Here is a 16006-nt window from a genome sequence, read left to right on the forward strand (position 1 = left end):
ACCAGGGGTCCCTGGCACTGCCCCTCCAGCGGGCGAGTTCCTGCCTGCCTCTCCCCCAGGCAGGATAGTGTGTGCCTGTGCATTTATGGTGGCAGGGAGGAGAGGGTCACTGCTCAGAACCACTTCCCCCCCACACCTGGTGCGGATGGGAATTCTGGGCCAGAACATCCTAAGAGACCAAGCTGGGGGAGGCTGAGTTAGAAACGGCTGTTCTCCCAGAAGACAAGTTGTTGGTCAGATAAAGGATGCTCTGGCGGCCAGGCGCTAAAGGACAATAGTTGGGCTGGGCTCTAAGTGCACAGGAGCCGACCCGCTCCCCAAGAACAACTCCGTCTTGCAGACCCAGCCTGGCTGCAGGGTGCCACCAACACTCTTCTGCTCAGGCCCTGCACAGACGAACTTGAACCAGGCCTCTGGCCTGCCTAGCCCATTCTGGCCTGCCCTTCCGGTGCCCCCCAAGGGCCTCAGTGGGGAGAGGGGCCTTGACCTGCTGCCTGGGGGGGGAGGGGAGAAATGGCACATACACCTGCACAGCACAGGCTCCTCCCCAACCTCTTGAAAGTAGAAGGGGCACCAGCTGCAAAGGGGCAGGGAACCAGTCAGCTAACTGAGGAGGCAGCTGGAGAAGAGCTGGCGAGGAAAGGGCCGGCCCAACCGTTAGGGAGAGGGGAAAGTCCATCTCAGGATGTGGGCTTTGCGAGTCCTGGAGGGGCTGCAAGTTGCTGGGGACTCCTAATGTATTATTATTGTATTTTTACCCCGCTTGTGGGATTTTCTGCCCCATGGCTCTTCAGAAACCATACTGGACTCAGCTTAATTTTGCAAATGTGCTAGCAGTCTTTTTGCTGCACCACTAGTTAACCTTGAGTCACCCCGTGTCACCCACAGGAGAAATTTATCTTCCTTGCCTCATTTTAAGGCTTTTATTGCCAGCATGGATGTAGGGCCTTTGTAAATTTAGGCAGCCTCAGAGTGGGCATGATGTTAATATCAGTAATAAATAAATATCCCTGCATTCCAACTGCAGCTGACACGAAAGCCACAATTAAATGCCCCAGGTCCTGGCTGGGCAGAGGGTGCCTGTCCCTGCTGGCCCCGATCAGGAGGATTTGCCTGCCGTGTGCGCTGTGCAGATCCTGGTCCAGAAGGGCCAGGCCAGAGGTTCCCCAGAAGAGCCTCCGACAGTGCCAGGATCTTCCTCTGGGCAAGGCTGGGCTCCTGCGGGTGTTTACTGGCGAGCAACGGAGCCGTTTTTCTCCAGGAAAGGCTGCTGCGCCGGAGCCTCGCGGCGCGCCTCTCCCGCTGGCTCCCTTCCCTTTGCAACCAGCGCGCAGATGGGAAGCTCCTCGGGGCAGAGCCCGCGCTTGGCGGGGGGGGGGGGGGTCCGAGCCCGCGGCGACTGCCGCCCCAAGGCCACGCGGGTGGCTTCCCCTCGGAGGTTGCCTGGCCCGCCCGCCCGCCCGCCCGCCCGCCCGTGCGCTCCTGCTGGGCTGCTCGGTGCCAAGCCGTCAGCTGATGGGCCGCATCACCCCGGCGTGGCGCAGGCAGCCGCGGGGCGGGCGGGCGGCGGGGCGGGCGGGCGCGGGGCCAGGCGAGGCGCGGGGGCGGCGGGGGGCGCGGGCGGGCGCGCGCGGGGCGGGGGGCGGGCGGGGGGGCGCCGGCGGGGCGCGGGGGCCGCGGCAAATAGTCCTTTGTTTACATGGGCCGGTGGCTGGCGGAGGCGGCGCCGGCGGGGAGGGAGCGCTGCGCTCGCACCAGCTGTTTCCCGCCTTGAGGAGACGCGCACAGAGGAGCCGGAGCCGCACCGAGGAGCGAGCGAGCCAGCGAGCCAGCCGAGGAGGAGCAGCAGCGGCGCCGCCGGGCGGGGGACGGACACGCACACGCCGCCGCCGCCGCCGCGCGCGCCCCCGCAGCCCCCTCGCCGCCTGCCCGGCCCCGATCCCCGCGGGCGCCGCTCCCTCCCTCCCCGGCCGGGCATGGAGTACTTCATGGTGCCCGCGCCGAAGGTGCCGTCGCTGCAGCACTTCAGGAAATCCGAGAAGGAGGTGATCGGCGGGCTGTGCAGGTGGGTGTGCGCCCCGCCGAGCCCGGGAGACGGGCAGCCGGGCCGGGCCGGGCCGGGCCGGGCGGGGGGAAAGAGAGCGGCACCGAGCGCCGGGCCGGCCGAGCCTCCGCTGCCCGGACTCCCCCTCGTGCGCTTCGGGCCGGGGCTGCGCGGGGAGGGCGGCGGGGTCTCCCTCTCCCTCGGTCGCCCCCCGGAGCGGCGGGAGGGCCGCTGGCGGGAGCACGTGGGTCTGTTTGCAGGCAGAGCGGGCGCCCCGGCCATGCTGCCGCCGCCGCCGCCGCCGACCTGCTGCGCTCGCTGCGCCTGCCTGGCTGCGCGCCCGGCCCGAGCCCCGACGAGGGAGCGCGGCGGCGGCGGCGGCGGCGGCGAGGGGCTGCCGGCCGGCCGGCCGGGAGGGCGAGCGGGCGGGCGCGGCGAGGGCGAAGGCGAAGGCGTGCAGCTGGGCGGGCGGGCGAGGGAGGGAGGAGGGCACAAGGCAGCCATGCCGCCGCCGCCGCCGCCGCGGCTCCCTGGCCTGCCCCTCGGCGCGCCGCCCGCCCCGGCTGCCCGGCCGGGCTCCCCCTGGGGCGAGGGGCTTTCGGGGCTGAGCAGCCGCCCCGTCGGGGCTCCCCGGGGCGCCGGGGCCGCCGCCCGGCCGCGTGGGGACTGGTGCGGCGGCGGCCGGGCCTAGCCTGGCGGTGACTGTGCAGCCTCCGAAGGGGCGGGCCTTTCCGCCGCGGGCTGCCGGGACATGTAGTGCTGCGCTCGGCCGGGCCACGCCGCCGCCGCCGCCGCCGCCGCTCGGCACAAAGGCGCCCGGGCGCTCCGGGCCAGCCGCGCACGTGGCTGGGGCTGCGGAGGCCGCGCGGGGCAGGCCTGGCCTGCTGCTGCTTTGCAGGGCCGCGTCTTCCGCGCGGGGCCGCCGCGCTCCTCGCCCTCGGGCCGCCTTTGTGCCCGACGGAGCCCGGACGCCGCCCGGGGCTGCCGCCAGACAAAGGGAGCCCGGGACCCTTGGCCGCGCTCCTGCCGCTCTGCTCAGTGGGGCAGCCCCGCTTCCCGCTGGTACCTCGGCTGAGCTCCTGCGGCCAGAGCGCGGGCAGGGCGGGCTGGTCGGGGCAGAGGGTCCAGCGCTGCTGGGGGGCGGGTGTAATTCCGCTCCAAATTTTGGCCCTGGTCGCTGGCCGGGCCCCCCCCCCCCGACTCTTTTCCCGCCACATACACCTGGCTTACCTGCCCCCCCCCGCCTTTTATGCATTGGCAAACGGTGGCTTTCAGGTGCCAGCTGGAGCCCAGGGACCGCGGGATTTGAACCCATCACAAATGGTGGTGGTGGGATTCCCCTGCGCGTCCAAGTGGCCTCCCACGACCCCTCCCTCTTGCTCCCAGGTAGCGGCCAGTTGCACATTCCTCCTGTGGGTTCTCTTAGCGCCAGCAGAGAGCACTTCTGCCTGGTCCAAGATCTCAGCCCGGAGACAGAGGAGAGTTTTTCTCAAGAGTTGGAGGAGGTCTAAAAGACCAGCGCCTCGTGGGGTGGACTTAAGTCAAACAGATGTTCAGGCTCTTGGCCCTGTGCTGGGAACCTGCTTGACCAAAGGCCCCTTGAAGGTTGGCTCCTCCAATTGATCTCTGCAGTCTACACACAATGCACAAAGAAAGGAATAAAGCAATTGTGTAAAAAGCACCCCCAGTTTGTCTCTAGCCTATCTCTCCTCCTTGGTCGGATCTTGCTGCCTGCCAAACCTGGAGCTCACCCCCCACCCCCGCCTGGTGAGGGTCCTGTGCTGGGAGACAGTCCTGCAGCTGTGAGTTGACTTTGTGTTGAATAGTTGGGCATATTAAAAAAACTTTTCTGTCTTAACTCTTTGGTATGCCCCAAAGTGATTTTTTGTTTATTTAAAAAAGTCATTGCTGCATATTAGTTGGCCTGAGGCCCAGCACACCCCTGGATCAGCTCTCCATTCAGGGGGGGATAATGCATCGCTTGTTGCTCGCATCCTTTTCCTCCTCCCAGCTACCTGCGGGTCCCTCTAGGCAAAGGTTCTGAGGCTTTGGGGCAGCTTGTGCCATTCAGGGTGGAGTTAGCCTGCCAGCCTGAGCCCTCTAAGGCGTGAACCTGCCTGGGACCAGATGGGTCCCCATCTCTCCATAGGAGCACTCGAGTTCCCAGGCTGCAGGGATCTGCTTTAGAGGCCAACGCGGTGTTGACGTTTCATTTAAAGGCATTAAAAGAAAACGAGCCCCTGCTCATTTCTCAGGACAGGACCCAACCGGGCATTTCAGTCAAATTGTGTGTTATTTGGGCAGGCAGGCGGGATCTCACTCTGTGCCAAATCAGACCCTTTGTCCTCTTTGCAATGGTGTCTCCTGACTTCCCCCATCCCTGGCTGTTGGCTGTGCTGACCAGAGCAGGCAAGAGCTTTAGCCCTACACCCTCTGGGCAGCCACGGCACCCCCCAGCCCTGGGGCCCGCTGGCGGGCAGCCGTTCTTCAGGGCCGCAGAGGGACTGAGCCTCCCTTAAAGCTGCTCGTCTCCCCCGCAGCCTGGCCAACATCCCGCTGACCCCAGAGACGCAAAGGGACCAGGAGCGGCGGATACGCAGGGAGATCGCCAACAGCAATGAGCGGCGCCGCATGCAAAGCATCAACGCAGGGTTCCAGTCGCTGAAGACCCTCATCCCACACACGGATGGGGAGAAGCTCAGCAAGGTAAGGGTCAGGCGCTTTACAAAGCCCTTTCCTCACCGGGGGGGGCTGCCTGCTAGTCCTTTCTGGAGACTTCTGTGCTGTGCCATGTATGACCCCGCCCCCCCAAAAAAAAATTGCTGGTGATTGTGGCAGCGGACAGAGGTTGGGATGGGGAGCAGCTGAGCTTGGCATTTTCTGTGTACCAGATGCAAGGAGCTTGGCTTGGAGGCTCCTGACTCCTAGGATTCCACTTGAGTTTAACCTTAGTACTAAGTCTAGCTGCTGCGCGATAAGAGGAGAGGTCCTCTTAGGGAGCAGGATTTGGTTAGAAACTGGAAACAGGAGGAATCAATGGGCAGTTCTCCCAATGGAGAGAGGTAGAAAGTGGAGTCCCCCAAGGATTGGTATGGGGGCTTTTTAATTTGTTCATAAACAATCTTGTGCTCAGTGTGAGCACTGAGGTGGCCAAGTCTGCCAGTGGCACTAAATTGTTGAGGGTGGTTGAACCAGGAAGAGAAGAGCTTTGAAAGGAGCAAATGGGTGGTAAAATCACAAATGCAGTTCAGTGTACAATGGACACTTGGGTTGCGAACGCGATCCGTGTGGGATGCACGTTTGCAACTCACAGCGTTTGCAACCCACGTCTGTGCACGCGCGGGTTGCGATTCGGCGCTTATGCGCAAAGCGCAATTTAGCACTTCTGCGCATGCGTGACTGCCGAAACCCGGAAGTAACCCGTTCCAGTACTTCCAGGTTTTGGCTGTCAGCAACCTGAAAAAACGCAACCTGAAGCGGATGTAACCCGAGGTATGACTGTATAAACAAAGGTAAAGGGATGCACGTTTGGGCAAAAAATAATAATCTTAATTTCACATAGATGCTCCTGGAGTCTGAACTGATGGTTGTGTTAGCTGGCTCAAAGATGATGTGGACCCAGTGATCTGCAGCTGTAAAAAGGCAAATTCCATGCTAGGGATCTTTAGGAAAGGAATAGAAAACAAAACTGCCACTACCATAATGCCATCGTTCAAATGATGGGGCTGCATTTGGAATACTGTGTACAGTTCAGGCCAACTCTCCTCAAAGGGGATATTGCAGAGTTGGAAAAGGTTCAAAAAAGGGCCGCCAATATCATCAAGGGGATGGCGAGAGTCCCCTGTGCGGAAAGGTCCAAACACTGTCTTTTTAAAGCCCACCTCCAGGTCAGCCAGTCCCCAGCTCTCAGCCTGAGCTTCCTCACGGAGCTGTTATGAGGATAAAATTTGGGTGGAGGGAGAAGAGACCCTCTGTGCTTCATTTTCTGCTCCTTGGAGCAAAGGCAGGAGGAGAACCAACAGCCCCATATAGTCTTCCCAGGAAGCCCAAGGCAGGGAGGCTCAGCACAGGCTAAAGGAAGGAGGACTTTTCCACACACAGCGCAGTGAAACTGTGGAACTCGCTGTACCGCTTAATATATTAAAATCATATCTAAGCAGCATACCAAAAACTGAAGCAGCAGCAGCAGACAACTTACAATATTACAAAAAGCACACAGCTACATGTTCTCTTAATACTGTTATTAACATGGATAAATCAATATCAGTTCATTCTCCTTCTGGCGCGCCCTCAGGGTGCTCACCCAGGGTCCAAACCAACTCTCAGCTCACCCACAAAAGTCTCACAGTGAGAAGAGTTCCTGGAAACAGCGAGCTTTGCCCTTTTATGGGCAGCTCAAGGTGGCTGGTCCTTCCTCAGGCTGCGTCCCGTTCACCTGGGTCCAGCAGGTCGGTTGAGCTTCCCAGGGGGTCCAGGGGCCGGGGAAAGGGCCCCACTCCACTCACAGCTCTTTCTTCACCCTCTGTCCTCTCCTCCTGCTCCAGATCCAGCTGACCTGAAGGAGGGCACAAGGGGCACCATGTCTCTGCCTGTGCCCCCCCAACCCCCCATTCTTAGGTGGTCTGCCTGCTTGTGGAAGAGCTGCATCTTCGTCTTCTCTGTGGGGACCCTTGAGCTGGAAAAGGGCTTCTATGGGACCAAGGCTCTAGGTTGGGTTACTGCCAGGTGTTCTACATGGGGCTGCCTCTGGAGATTGATTGTAAGCTTCAGCTGGTGCAGAATCCGGCGGCCAGGTTACTCACTGGAGCACAGCGGTTTGAGCATCTTACACCAATCCTGGCCCAACTGCATTGATTGCCAATTAATTTCGGCGTCCAATTCCAAGTGCTGGTTTTGACCTAGAAATCCTTCAGCGGCTCAGGACTGCAATACCTCAAGAACTGCCTCTTTCCATGTGAACCTACCTAGACCCCGAGATCATCTTCTGAGGCCCTTCTTGGCGTGTCTCCTTCACAGGAGGTCCGTAGGGTGGCAACATGAGAAGAGGGCCTTTTCTGTGGTGGCTCCACATTTGTGGAATGCTTTCCTCAGAGAGGTTCGCCTGGTGCCTTCATCATATGCCTTTAGCTGCCAGACCAGTGTGTTTGTGGGAGGAGGGTATAAATGTTTTAACTATTTATTTTGCACTTCTATTTTGCATTTTGATGGTGATGATGATGATACATGCTGGATTTTATGTTTGACACTGCACCCCCCCCCACCTTCCAATTGCCCCTCCCCAGGCAGCAATTCTCCAGCAGACAGCAGAGTACATCTTCTCTTTGGAACAGGAGAAGACACGTTTGCTGCAGCAGAACGCCCAGCTCAAGAGGTTCATCCAGGTATCTGCTAAGGCTGCTCCCTCGTGTGTGTGTGTGTGTGTGTGTGAGAGAGAGAGAGAGAGAGAGAGAGAGAGAGAGAGAGAGAGAGATTGAGCATGCGCACATATAATATTCCAGACTGGGGTGGGGGTGGTCTCCTCTATGCATAGAGGGTGGGGAGGCTCTGCATGTGCTCCTTTTCTCCCTGGAGCTGCCACAAGCCTGTGGCTTGCTTTGCGTGGCTGAGCCGTGCCCTCTTGGTCCCCACTTGGCTGCATTAGAGGAGGAAGTGGAGGGCGGGCCTTCTCTCTCTCCCCGGCCTCCCCATCCCTGATGCTCACGCTGCATCTGCTTGGCCAGGAGTTCAGCGGCTCCTCCCCGAAGCGGCGGAGGGCGGAGGACAAAGACGAGGGCATCGGGTCCCCAGACATCTGGGAGGACGAGAAGGCTGAGGACCTCCGCCGGGAGATGATTGAGCTGCGCCAACAGCTGGACAAGGAGCGCTCCGTCCGCCTGATGCTGGAGGAGCAGGTGAGAGGATGGGGGCATTGCCTGGGCCGTGGGGTCTCCGTGGGCTTGGCTGGGAGGGGAGATTGCTTGGACCACTTCCCTGGCCCCACAGTTGAGGAGCAACCTCCCGGGGCCGCATCCTTCAGGGTGCTGTCAAACCAGTGAAGGCCCCAGAATGTTTCTGGGGGGACAGAGAGAGCAAAGAGTAGCAGGTTTGGCCAAGGAATTTGGTTTCCCTTGCGAATGGGGTGCAGAACAGGGTATGCCCATTGTGCACCCGACTGGCACACTGAGTGCCTGGGCCTCTCTGTGACCTTTGTGGGGTGTTGCCGTGCCCTCCCAGCCCATGACAGGGCCTTCTTCTCCTGGTCCCCCGGCAGGTGCGCTCCTTAGAGGCCCACATGTACCCCGAGAAGCTGAAGGTGATTGCGCAGCAGGTTCAGCTCCAGCAGCAGCAGCAGGAACAGGTGAGGCTCCTGCGCCAGGAGACACCTGAGCACCAGCAGCAGGGCCGCCCCCAGGTGAGTGCGCGGCTTGCCTCCCACTCGGCCCCCTTGGGATGCAGCTGGGGGTGCCAGCGCTCTTGCCTCAGCCCCCCAGAGTCCCCCGGGAGACTCGTGGGGGCTAAAATCCAAGGGAGTTGGACGGTGCCTCCCGAAGGAGGGCTCAGCATTCACCTGGGGGCCTGGCTGCTGCAGCAATGCTTCCTTCCCCCCGGGGAGGGTCCTTGCACACCTGGGCAGGCAGGAGGCTCGGGGGCTCCATCCCCGGCAAGCCACTGCCACTCGGCCAGGTTCCACGCATCCGTAACTGTGGAGTGTTTGGCAAGAGGCTTTCCCTTGCAGCTCCGGCTGGAATTGGGGGGCAGGGGTCTTGTGGGAACTGCCCTCCCCTCCGTGGCACAGCCCCAGCCCCTGCAGGCCTGGCTGCTGCTTCTGCAGTGCTTCTGTGGTGCTAGGAAATCTCAGCTGCCTTTTGCAGCTCTTGACGGTGGGGCGAAACCACAGAGCGGGAGAAGGGTGCTCATATTCTGCTCATGAGCTTCCCCATATGGGTGCCTGGGCGGCTGCTGTCAAAACAGAATGATGGACCCTAGATGGGCCAATGGCCTGATGCAATATGCCCTTCTTACCTTCTCATGCCCTGTTGCCTGCCTACCTGGGTTGCCCACATCTTCCTGGAGGTGCCTTGCTGTCCCCAGGTCCCTCCTGGAGGATGGAGGGGGTGGCGCACCCTGTACTGATTCTGGGCTCCCCCTGCAGGGAGAGGCCTGAAGCTATGTAGTCACTTCCACCCCGGGGTCTGCCTCTTCCAAGCCCTTGCTCCACGAGTTCAAGCAGCAGGGGGAGCCCTGTGGGTCGGGGTGGGGGGGGCACAGCGCAGGTCACCTGCCTGCAACAAACCCCAGCACCTTCCAACTGCCTTTGTTCTTGGGGGGGGGGGGTCTGGGAGGCCAAGGCTGCAGCCCCTGCTCTCCCCTCCAGACGTGGCCATGTGGGGCCTGAATCCCCTTGGACAAAGGGAGACCCCCCACCGCCCCCCATCAGGAGCCAGGAGTGGCTCGTGGCTGCCTCTCTAGGCCAGAGCCAACTCCCTGCCCCAAGGTCTTATCTGCTCCAGGCTCAGCCATTCTGCCTCTGATTGCAGGACCTTCTTAGAGGTGGCCCCGGTCTCTTTTTCTCTCCCCCCCACAGCTCTTGTCGGCACACGGCCCCCCAGCCCCCACCCACCACCCGACTGTGATCGTGCCTGCGCCGCTGCCACCCTCTCACCACGTCACCGTGGTAACCATGGGCCCGTCCTCCGTGATCAACACTATCTCCACATCCAGGCAGAATCTGGATACCATCGTTCAGGTGAGACGGGGAGACTCGCGTCCGTGGGGGGGGGCAGGGGAGCGTTGGATTTGGACGCAGGAGGTCCCAGGTTCAGATCCCCAGCAGCATCCCGAGGGAGGGCAGGGAGGGATCCCCTGGGTACGAGGGGATGGGCCAATGCCTAGCTGGGCATTGGGCTGCAGAAGCGCTGCATGGCTCAAGTGAGTGAGCCAAGCCATATCCTGGAGACAACAGCCAATCACTCCAGGTGCTGAGGGTTCACTCTGACTTTGAGGTGTCCTGCACCTGCCCTGGAAGACAGAAGCCCCCAGAAATGCACCAAATTTTGCACCTGTGTCCTGTTTCCCTGGACGAGTGTTGTTAGTTGCTGTGTGACAAGCCCCCATAAAAATAATTTATAATAATAATTCATTATTTCTACCCCGCCCACCCACCTTTTTCTCAGCTCCAGGCGAGGAAAGAGATGCTGGATCCTTCTAGAGCAGTTGTGGGGGGTGCAGGGGGGCAGCCCTCCATAGAGAACCTCTAAGCCTGGTGGGAGATGGAGGTCTCTCATCCGTGTGCAATTTTGGGTGTGGTTTGTCTGCTATTTTTGAGACGCACTCCTGTTAGAAAATGATGCAGCGTCTTGTGGCTCCTTTTTCATAGCAGAAAGCTTCTGTGGAAGTGGTCTGAGGTCCGCAAAATCTTAGACTCCGCAGTGCTTTTGAGGTTTTGCTGCTCAACAGGCTCTCCTGGCGATCCCTTTGGGGTCAGGGGAAGAGAGAGGAGGGGGGAAGTGCCCTTTCCCTGGGGCTGAATCCCCAGAAACTGAATCCAGGACCTTCTGCATGCAAATCAGGTGCTCTAACCACTGAGCCTTCCTTGATGCTGCTTGGTGCCGTTCAGTCTCAGCTTCGATCCTCAGCCCCTGAGCGGAAAGGATTTGTGGCCGGCTGCTGTTGGCAGACGCGGACCTGATTCTGACCAGTCCCAGGCAGCTCAAAGGCTCTGGGGTACGAAGGGGTTGGGGAAGGCCCTTCTGCAACCCCCCCCCCCACCTGGGTCTGAGACCTTGCAGGGCCCCTGATCTGGTTAGACCCCGCGGGGCCCTCCGGCTGCCGGTGGACATAGCCAAGGACTCTTCCCAGGCGCTCTCTGATCTTTGCAAATTAAATTTTTATGGATTTTCAGTAAACATACATACATTCATAAATATATATATATAGGTCACATATTTAACTTAGGCTCTATCATGCCTCTGAGTTCCCTCCATTTCTTTGGTAAGTATCAAATAAAGTTCTAATGTCACATACTTTATATATCATATTATCAGCTACACGCTGTAAGAGTTGTTCCAACCCTACCAATGTCTTCAAAGATTTACAATTGTTTCTTATATACATCAAATATTTACTCCAATTTTCTTGAAACTTCTGCTCGTCCTGATCTCTTAATTTTCCTGATAGTCTGGCCAGTTCTGCGTAGTCCATCATTTTAACCTGCCAGTCCATTATATTTGGTATTATGTCTGTTTTCCAATTCTGAGCTAACATATTTCTGGCTGCTGTCGTGGCATATAGAAAGAGGTTTTTATCTTTTTTTTTTTTTCAATTTCCTTTCCAATCACTCCCAGTAGAAAAGCTTCAGGTCTTTTTGGGAAAGTGTATTTAAAGATTTTTTTATGTTCGTTATAGACTAATTCCCCAAAGCCCTTCACTTTACTACAGGTCCACCACATATGGTAGAGGTCACCCTCCACCTCTCCACACTTCCAACATGTCTTATTTTTTGTTCTATACATCCTTGCTAGCTTTACCCGCGTTAGATGCCATCTGCCGGGCACTCTCTTAGACAGCTCCTGGGAGCTTCTTTTCCGCAGACAGAGTCTTGGGGGGATTCAGGGGGGCCAGCTTGCTGTCTCACACTGGTGTCTCCCCCCCAAAAAAACCCAGGCAATCCAGCACATCGAGGGGACACAGGAGAAGCGGCTGCTGGAGGAGGAGGAGGAAGAGGAGGAGGAGCGCCGTCGTGCCGTCATCGTGACCCCTGCGCAGACCAGCCTGGAGCCCTCCAACTCGGACACGGCCTCCGACTCCGAGGCGGACGACAGCGACTCCATGGAGCACAGCAAGGCCGAGATGCCCTGACCCCCACCTGGCCGCGGGGGGGCGGGCAGGCGGGCAGGGTGTGGGTGAGGGGACTTCAGAGAAACTTGCGCTGAATTTTTTTACAAAATACCATGGAATTCGGGTCTCTTTTATGACCTTTCGATACTGTAAACGGGAGCGTTAGAACCTGCAGGGGCCGAATCCTTGCCCTCTTCAAAGCCAACGGGGAGGGGGGCAGAGGGGAGGGGGCAGCAGCACGGGGGTTTTCAGAGTGCCTGGCCTGCGTGCGACCGTGTGGGCCAGATTGGAGCCCCAAATACTCAGGGGGGAACGTTCATATAAATTGCCTGCGGCCACGCAGAGTGGCAGGTGCCCCCATCTCCTGGCACCCTCCTAGGCCCTGCTGGGTTGCCTTGCCTCCCCAGTCGTGTGTCCCCCCCCCCAATCTCTGCGATAGACTTCTCTGGGCCTCCTGTTTCCTCCCTGCTAGTTGGCCTTGCAAGGGCCCCTCAAGGACTGCCTCCTCACGAGCTCTGCCTGGGGCTTGGTTCCCCGGCATCACCCCCAGGGGAGGCAAAAGGACCCAGGGGGCGACGGAAGGTCTGCCCATAGCAGGGCCGATGCCCACGCTGCCACCCCGGGGGCCCCTGCCTGCAGTCCCCTCCTGCATCACGGGACGGCAGGCTTCCCTCTGTTCTCAGGGGGCCAGTTCAGGTTTTTGGCCTTAGCTGCAGTCTGGGTGGGGGGTGTCCCTTTTCAAAGATGGCGCCGTTTCTGGGGTGGGCCTCAGCCTGCCACGTTGGCCACTTTTGGCCCCCCCCCCCGTGGCTTCTTTCCTCCTTTTTTTCGAAGCACTTAATCTGTTCCGTGGGTCCGACTGGGTCATGAGGGCGTGCGTGTTCTGTGATCGTTGCTTTTTGTTGCGTCCTTCCCCGTTCCCCCCCCACCCAGCTTCCCCCAATTTGGCTAGAGGCCTAGGCCAGTGTTGTTTAGGGCTGTTGGTATTTGGTAGGTTCCTCCCCAGCCGCAGCTGTTCCTCAGTTCTTTCATTTTTTTATATGGTTTTTCTGTTTTGTTTTTGTTCTTTTTTTCTCTTTTTTTACAGTTTTCGGGTCTTCGTGTTCATTGAGATGCTATTATATTTTGTTAAGAAAGTGGGAAAAATGAGGCTTGTGCCTTTGTAAAGAAACAAAATAAAGTTTGTACTTTGTTTTTTAGATGCCTTTGTCTGGGGTGTTGGTCTTTGGGGTGCGGACTTGGGGGCTGCATCTTCTCCTCTAATTATTACAGTCATACCTCGGGTTAAAGTCGCTTCAGGTTGAGCGTTTTCAGGTTACGCTCAGCTGTGACCCAGAAGTAATGGAATGTGTTACTTCCAGGTTTCACCGCTTGCGCGTGTGCAGACGCTCAAAATGACGTTATGCGCAGAAGCGGCAAATTGCGACCCGCAGATGCGGGTTGCGTTCTGCTCTGGATGCGAACGGGGCTCTGGAACGGATCCCGTTCACATCCAGAGGTACCACTGTATTAGAATTTATTACCCACCTTTCTCCCTAAGGCCTCAGGGCAGGCTTACAGCAAATTAATACTACTACTACTACAGTACTACTTTTGCCCTGATAGGGATTCAAGGTGCTTACAGATAAAAATAAAAACGTCTACAACATAGAAAAAAAAACAATAAAATAAAATAAAAAGATAGAATTATATGAAGTGGTACCTCGCCAGCGTGGTGTAGTGGTTAAGAGCGGTGGACTCGTGATCTGGTGAATTGGGTTCGCGTCTCCGCTCCTCCACATGCAGCTGCTGGGTGACCTTGGGCCAGTCACACTTCTCTGAAGTCTCTCAGCCCCACTCACCTCACAGAGTTTGTTGTGGGGGAGGAAGGGAAAGGAGAATGTTAGCCGCTTTGAGACTCCTTTGGGTAGTCATAAAGCAGGATATCAAATCCAGACTCCTCCTCCTCCTCCTCCTCTTCTTCTTCCTCCCGGTTTTCAAACGTAATCCATTCCGGAAGACCATTTGACTTCTGAAACGTTTGAAAACTGAAGCAGTTACTTCCGGAAGCATTTACTTGCGGAAACTCAAAACGGAAGCCGCGTTTCCTGTTCAACTTCCGTGGCGCTTTTGAAAACCGAAGCAGGTACTTCCGGCTTTTCAGCATTCGAAAACTGAAATGTTTGACTTCCAAGACGTTCAAAAACCAAAGTACCACTGTATATTTCTGGTATCCATCTGTCACGAGAGACAGTGGAGTGTGCCTCTGGGAGTGAAGTCAAACTGCTGGAGGATCACAGTGCCTGCTGTGGCTGGTACTCATATCAGTAATTCATATCTGCTGCCCTCTGCATTATTTTTGCTGCGTTAGCAGCGCTGAAGTGACCCTCCGGGCACAAGCCTGGGCAGTGTGCATGGAGGTCCTGGGCTGCCCAGACGACAAGGCCCGCCCCCCTCGGCCTCGCTGATGGGGTCCAAAGGAAAGCAGAGCAGGATGTTGGGCACCAGCTGCAGGAGTTGCTGGAAGGAGGCACACAAAGCGCCACCCAGCCATCTTAGGGACTCCACTCTGTATTTCTGTGGGATGTACCGCATTTTTCACCCTATAGGATGCACTTTTTCCCTTCTAAAAAGTAAGGGAAAATGTGTGTGCATCTTATGGAGCGAATGCAGGCTGCGCAGCTAAGCCCAAAGCCAGAACAGGGAGACTGAGGGAGACGGAGCGCTGCACAGCACATGCAGAACCTGCTTTCTTGACCGTTTGACCCACTCTTGGTCTCTGCTCCATCTGCCATAGTTTGTCTTTGCATGCAGGAAAAGTCCTAGGTTTTGAGACCCAGCAGCTCCCCTTACCTGGTTGAGCCAGCTAGTTGAAGCCATGGCGGGATTGCGGCCGCTGTCACATGCTGACGGCTTCTAGGAGCCGCAGGTGAGGGAGGGCAGGGTGGGGACCAAAGGTGTACAAACTACCCCAGAAGGAGCACAGTGTCCCCCCCCACCAACATCCCATACACCCCTAAATTAAGAAACATTGATATGAAAGTACAATATTAAAAACAGTGCAAAGCAACTAATAATCACCCAAAAATAAGGTGAGCTGTAAAAACATGACAACTCAAGGGTCAAAGGCAAAAAGTTGTGCAATGAAGGTGCCAGGCATGGCACCGTGGGGAGGGAGTCCCACAGCTCAATGGCCACCACAGAGAAGGCCTCTCCTCCTGGACAGCCACCCCCAAGCCCCAGAGGGTGGAGGAACAACCAAGAGGGCCCCCTTTACCAGTCTCGGCATCTGAGAGAGTATAGGGAAGCAGGCAGCCTTGCAGGTATTTGGGGCCTGAGTCATTTGGGGCTTTGAACACAAATGTGAGCACCTTGAATTGGGTCTGAAAACAAACAATGGCAGCACCTGTGCTTGGGAGGGAAGGGGGCTCTCGCCTGCACTGGTGCTGGTCCCCCTTGGGCTCCCGCTGTTCAAAGCAGCTCACTTGCCCCGTATCTGTTTGCTACAAGAGGTCACCTCACAGTCCTGGAAGGAGGGTGCAAGGCAAGTTGTGAGAACAGCCGAGAAGCAAAAAATGCACGCACAGGCAGACACCCCTACATACTTGGCTCTAATTTGGTTGTGCTTGGAATTGAGTTAATTTGTCTGCAGTTTCTGGGTTTCCCACCAGAGGGAGACATTCCAAAACGCCAACCCTGTGTAGGACACAGGCATTGAAAGATGTCTAGGTGACAGCCCAGCAAGTTTAAAAGATTTTTAAGTTCTTTCATGAAACTATAGGGCAAAGGAATACCCTCTGTCTCCTCCTGGGGACCTGTGACTGCCTTTGGGTCTAGTGTATGCCAGGAGAGGCCAGGAGGTTTCCTTGTCTCAAGTGCACATCTTCTTCTGCGATCCCTCCTAGCCGAGTAAGATTGGCTTCCATAAACACGGTTTTAACAATGAGTCCGTAAGTGACTGTGGAGGCCAATTATGGATCCACATGTCCTTCCACAGTGGGGACATTGGTTTCCGGGCGGGAGTTGGTCACGGTGTGGATTTGCCAAGTGTGCCTTCCTCTTAGCACGTTTCTCCCCTTTGTCCTGAGTTTGAGCGTCTTCAAAGCCCAGGACACCTTTGGGAAAGGCTGTTCTCCAACTGAAGCACTCACAAGCCAGTGTTTCCCA

At 57.5% G+C, this 16006-nt stretch overlaps 1 protein-coding gene across 1 annotated transcript; it reads left to right on the forward strand.

The window, feature by feature from the left end:
- The first annotated feature begins 1684 nt into the window (after positions 1–1684).
- Positions 1685–13059, forward strand: TFAP4 (transcription factor AP-4). Its single transcript, XM_079953910.1, is given in 9 exon segments — positions 1685–1745; positions 1748–1788; positions 1791–2065; positions 4585–4750; positions 7327–7425; positions 7765–7935; positions 8295–8435; positions 9609–9770; positions 11687–13059. Coding segments are annotated over 9 exon segments (1296 nt in total). The 5' UTR covers positions 1685–1699; the 3' UTR covers positions 11882–13059.
- Positions 13060–16006: the final 2947 nt, after the last annotated feature.

This window comes from Podarcis cretensis (genome assembly GCF_951804945.1).
Source record: "Podarcis cretensis genome assembly, chromosome: 14".
NCBI classification, from domain to species: Eukaryota; Metazoa; Chordata; class Lepidosauria; order Squamata; family Lacertidae; genus Podarcis; species Podarcis cretensis.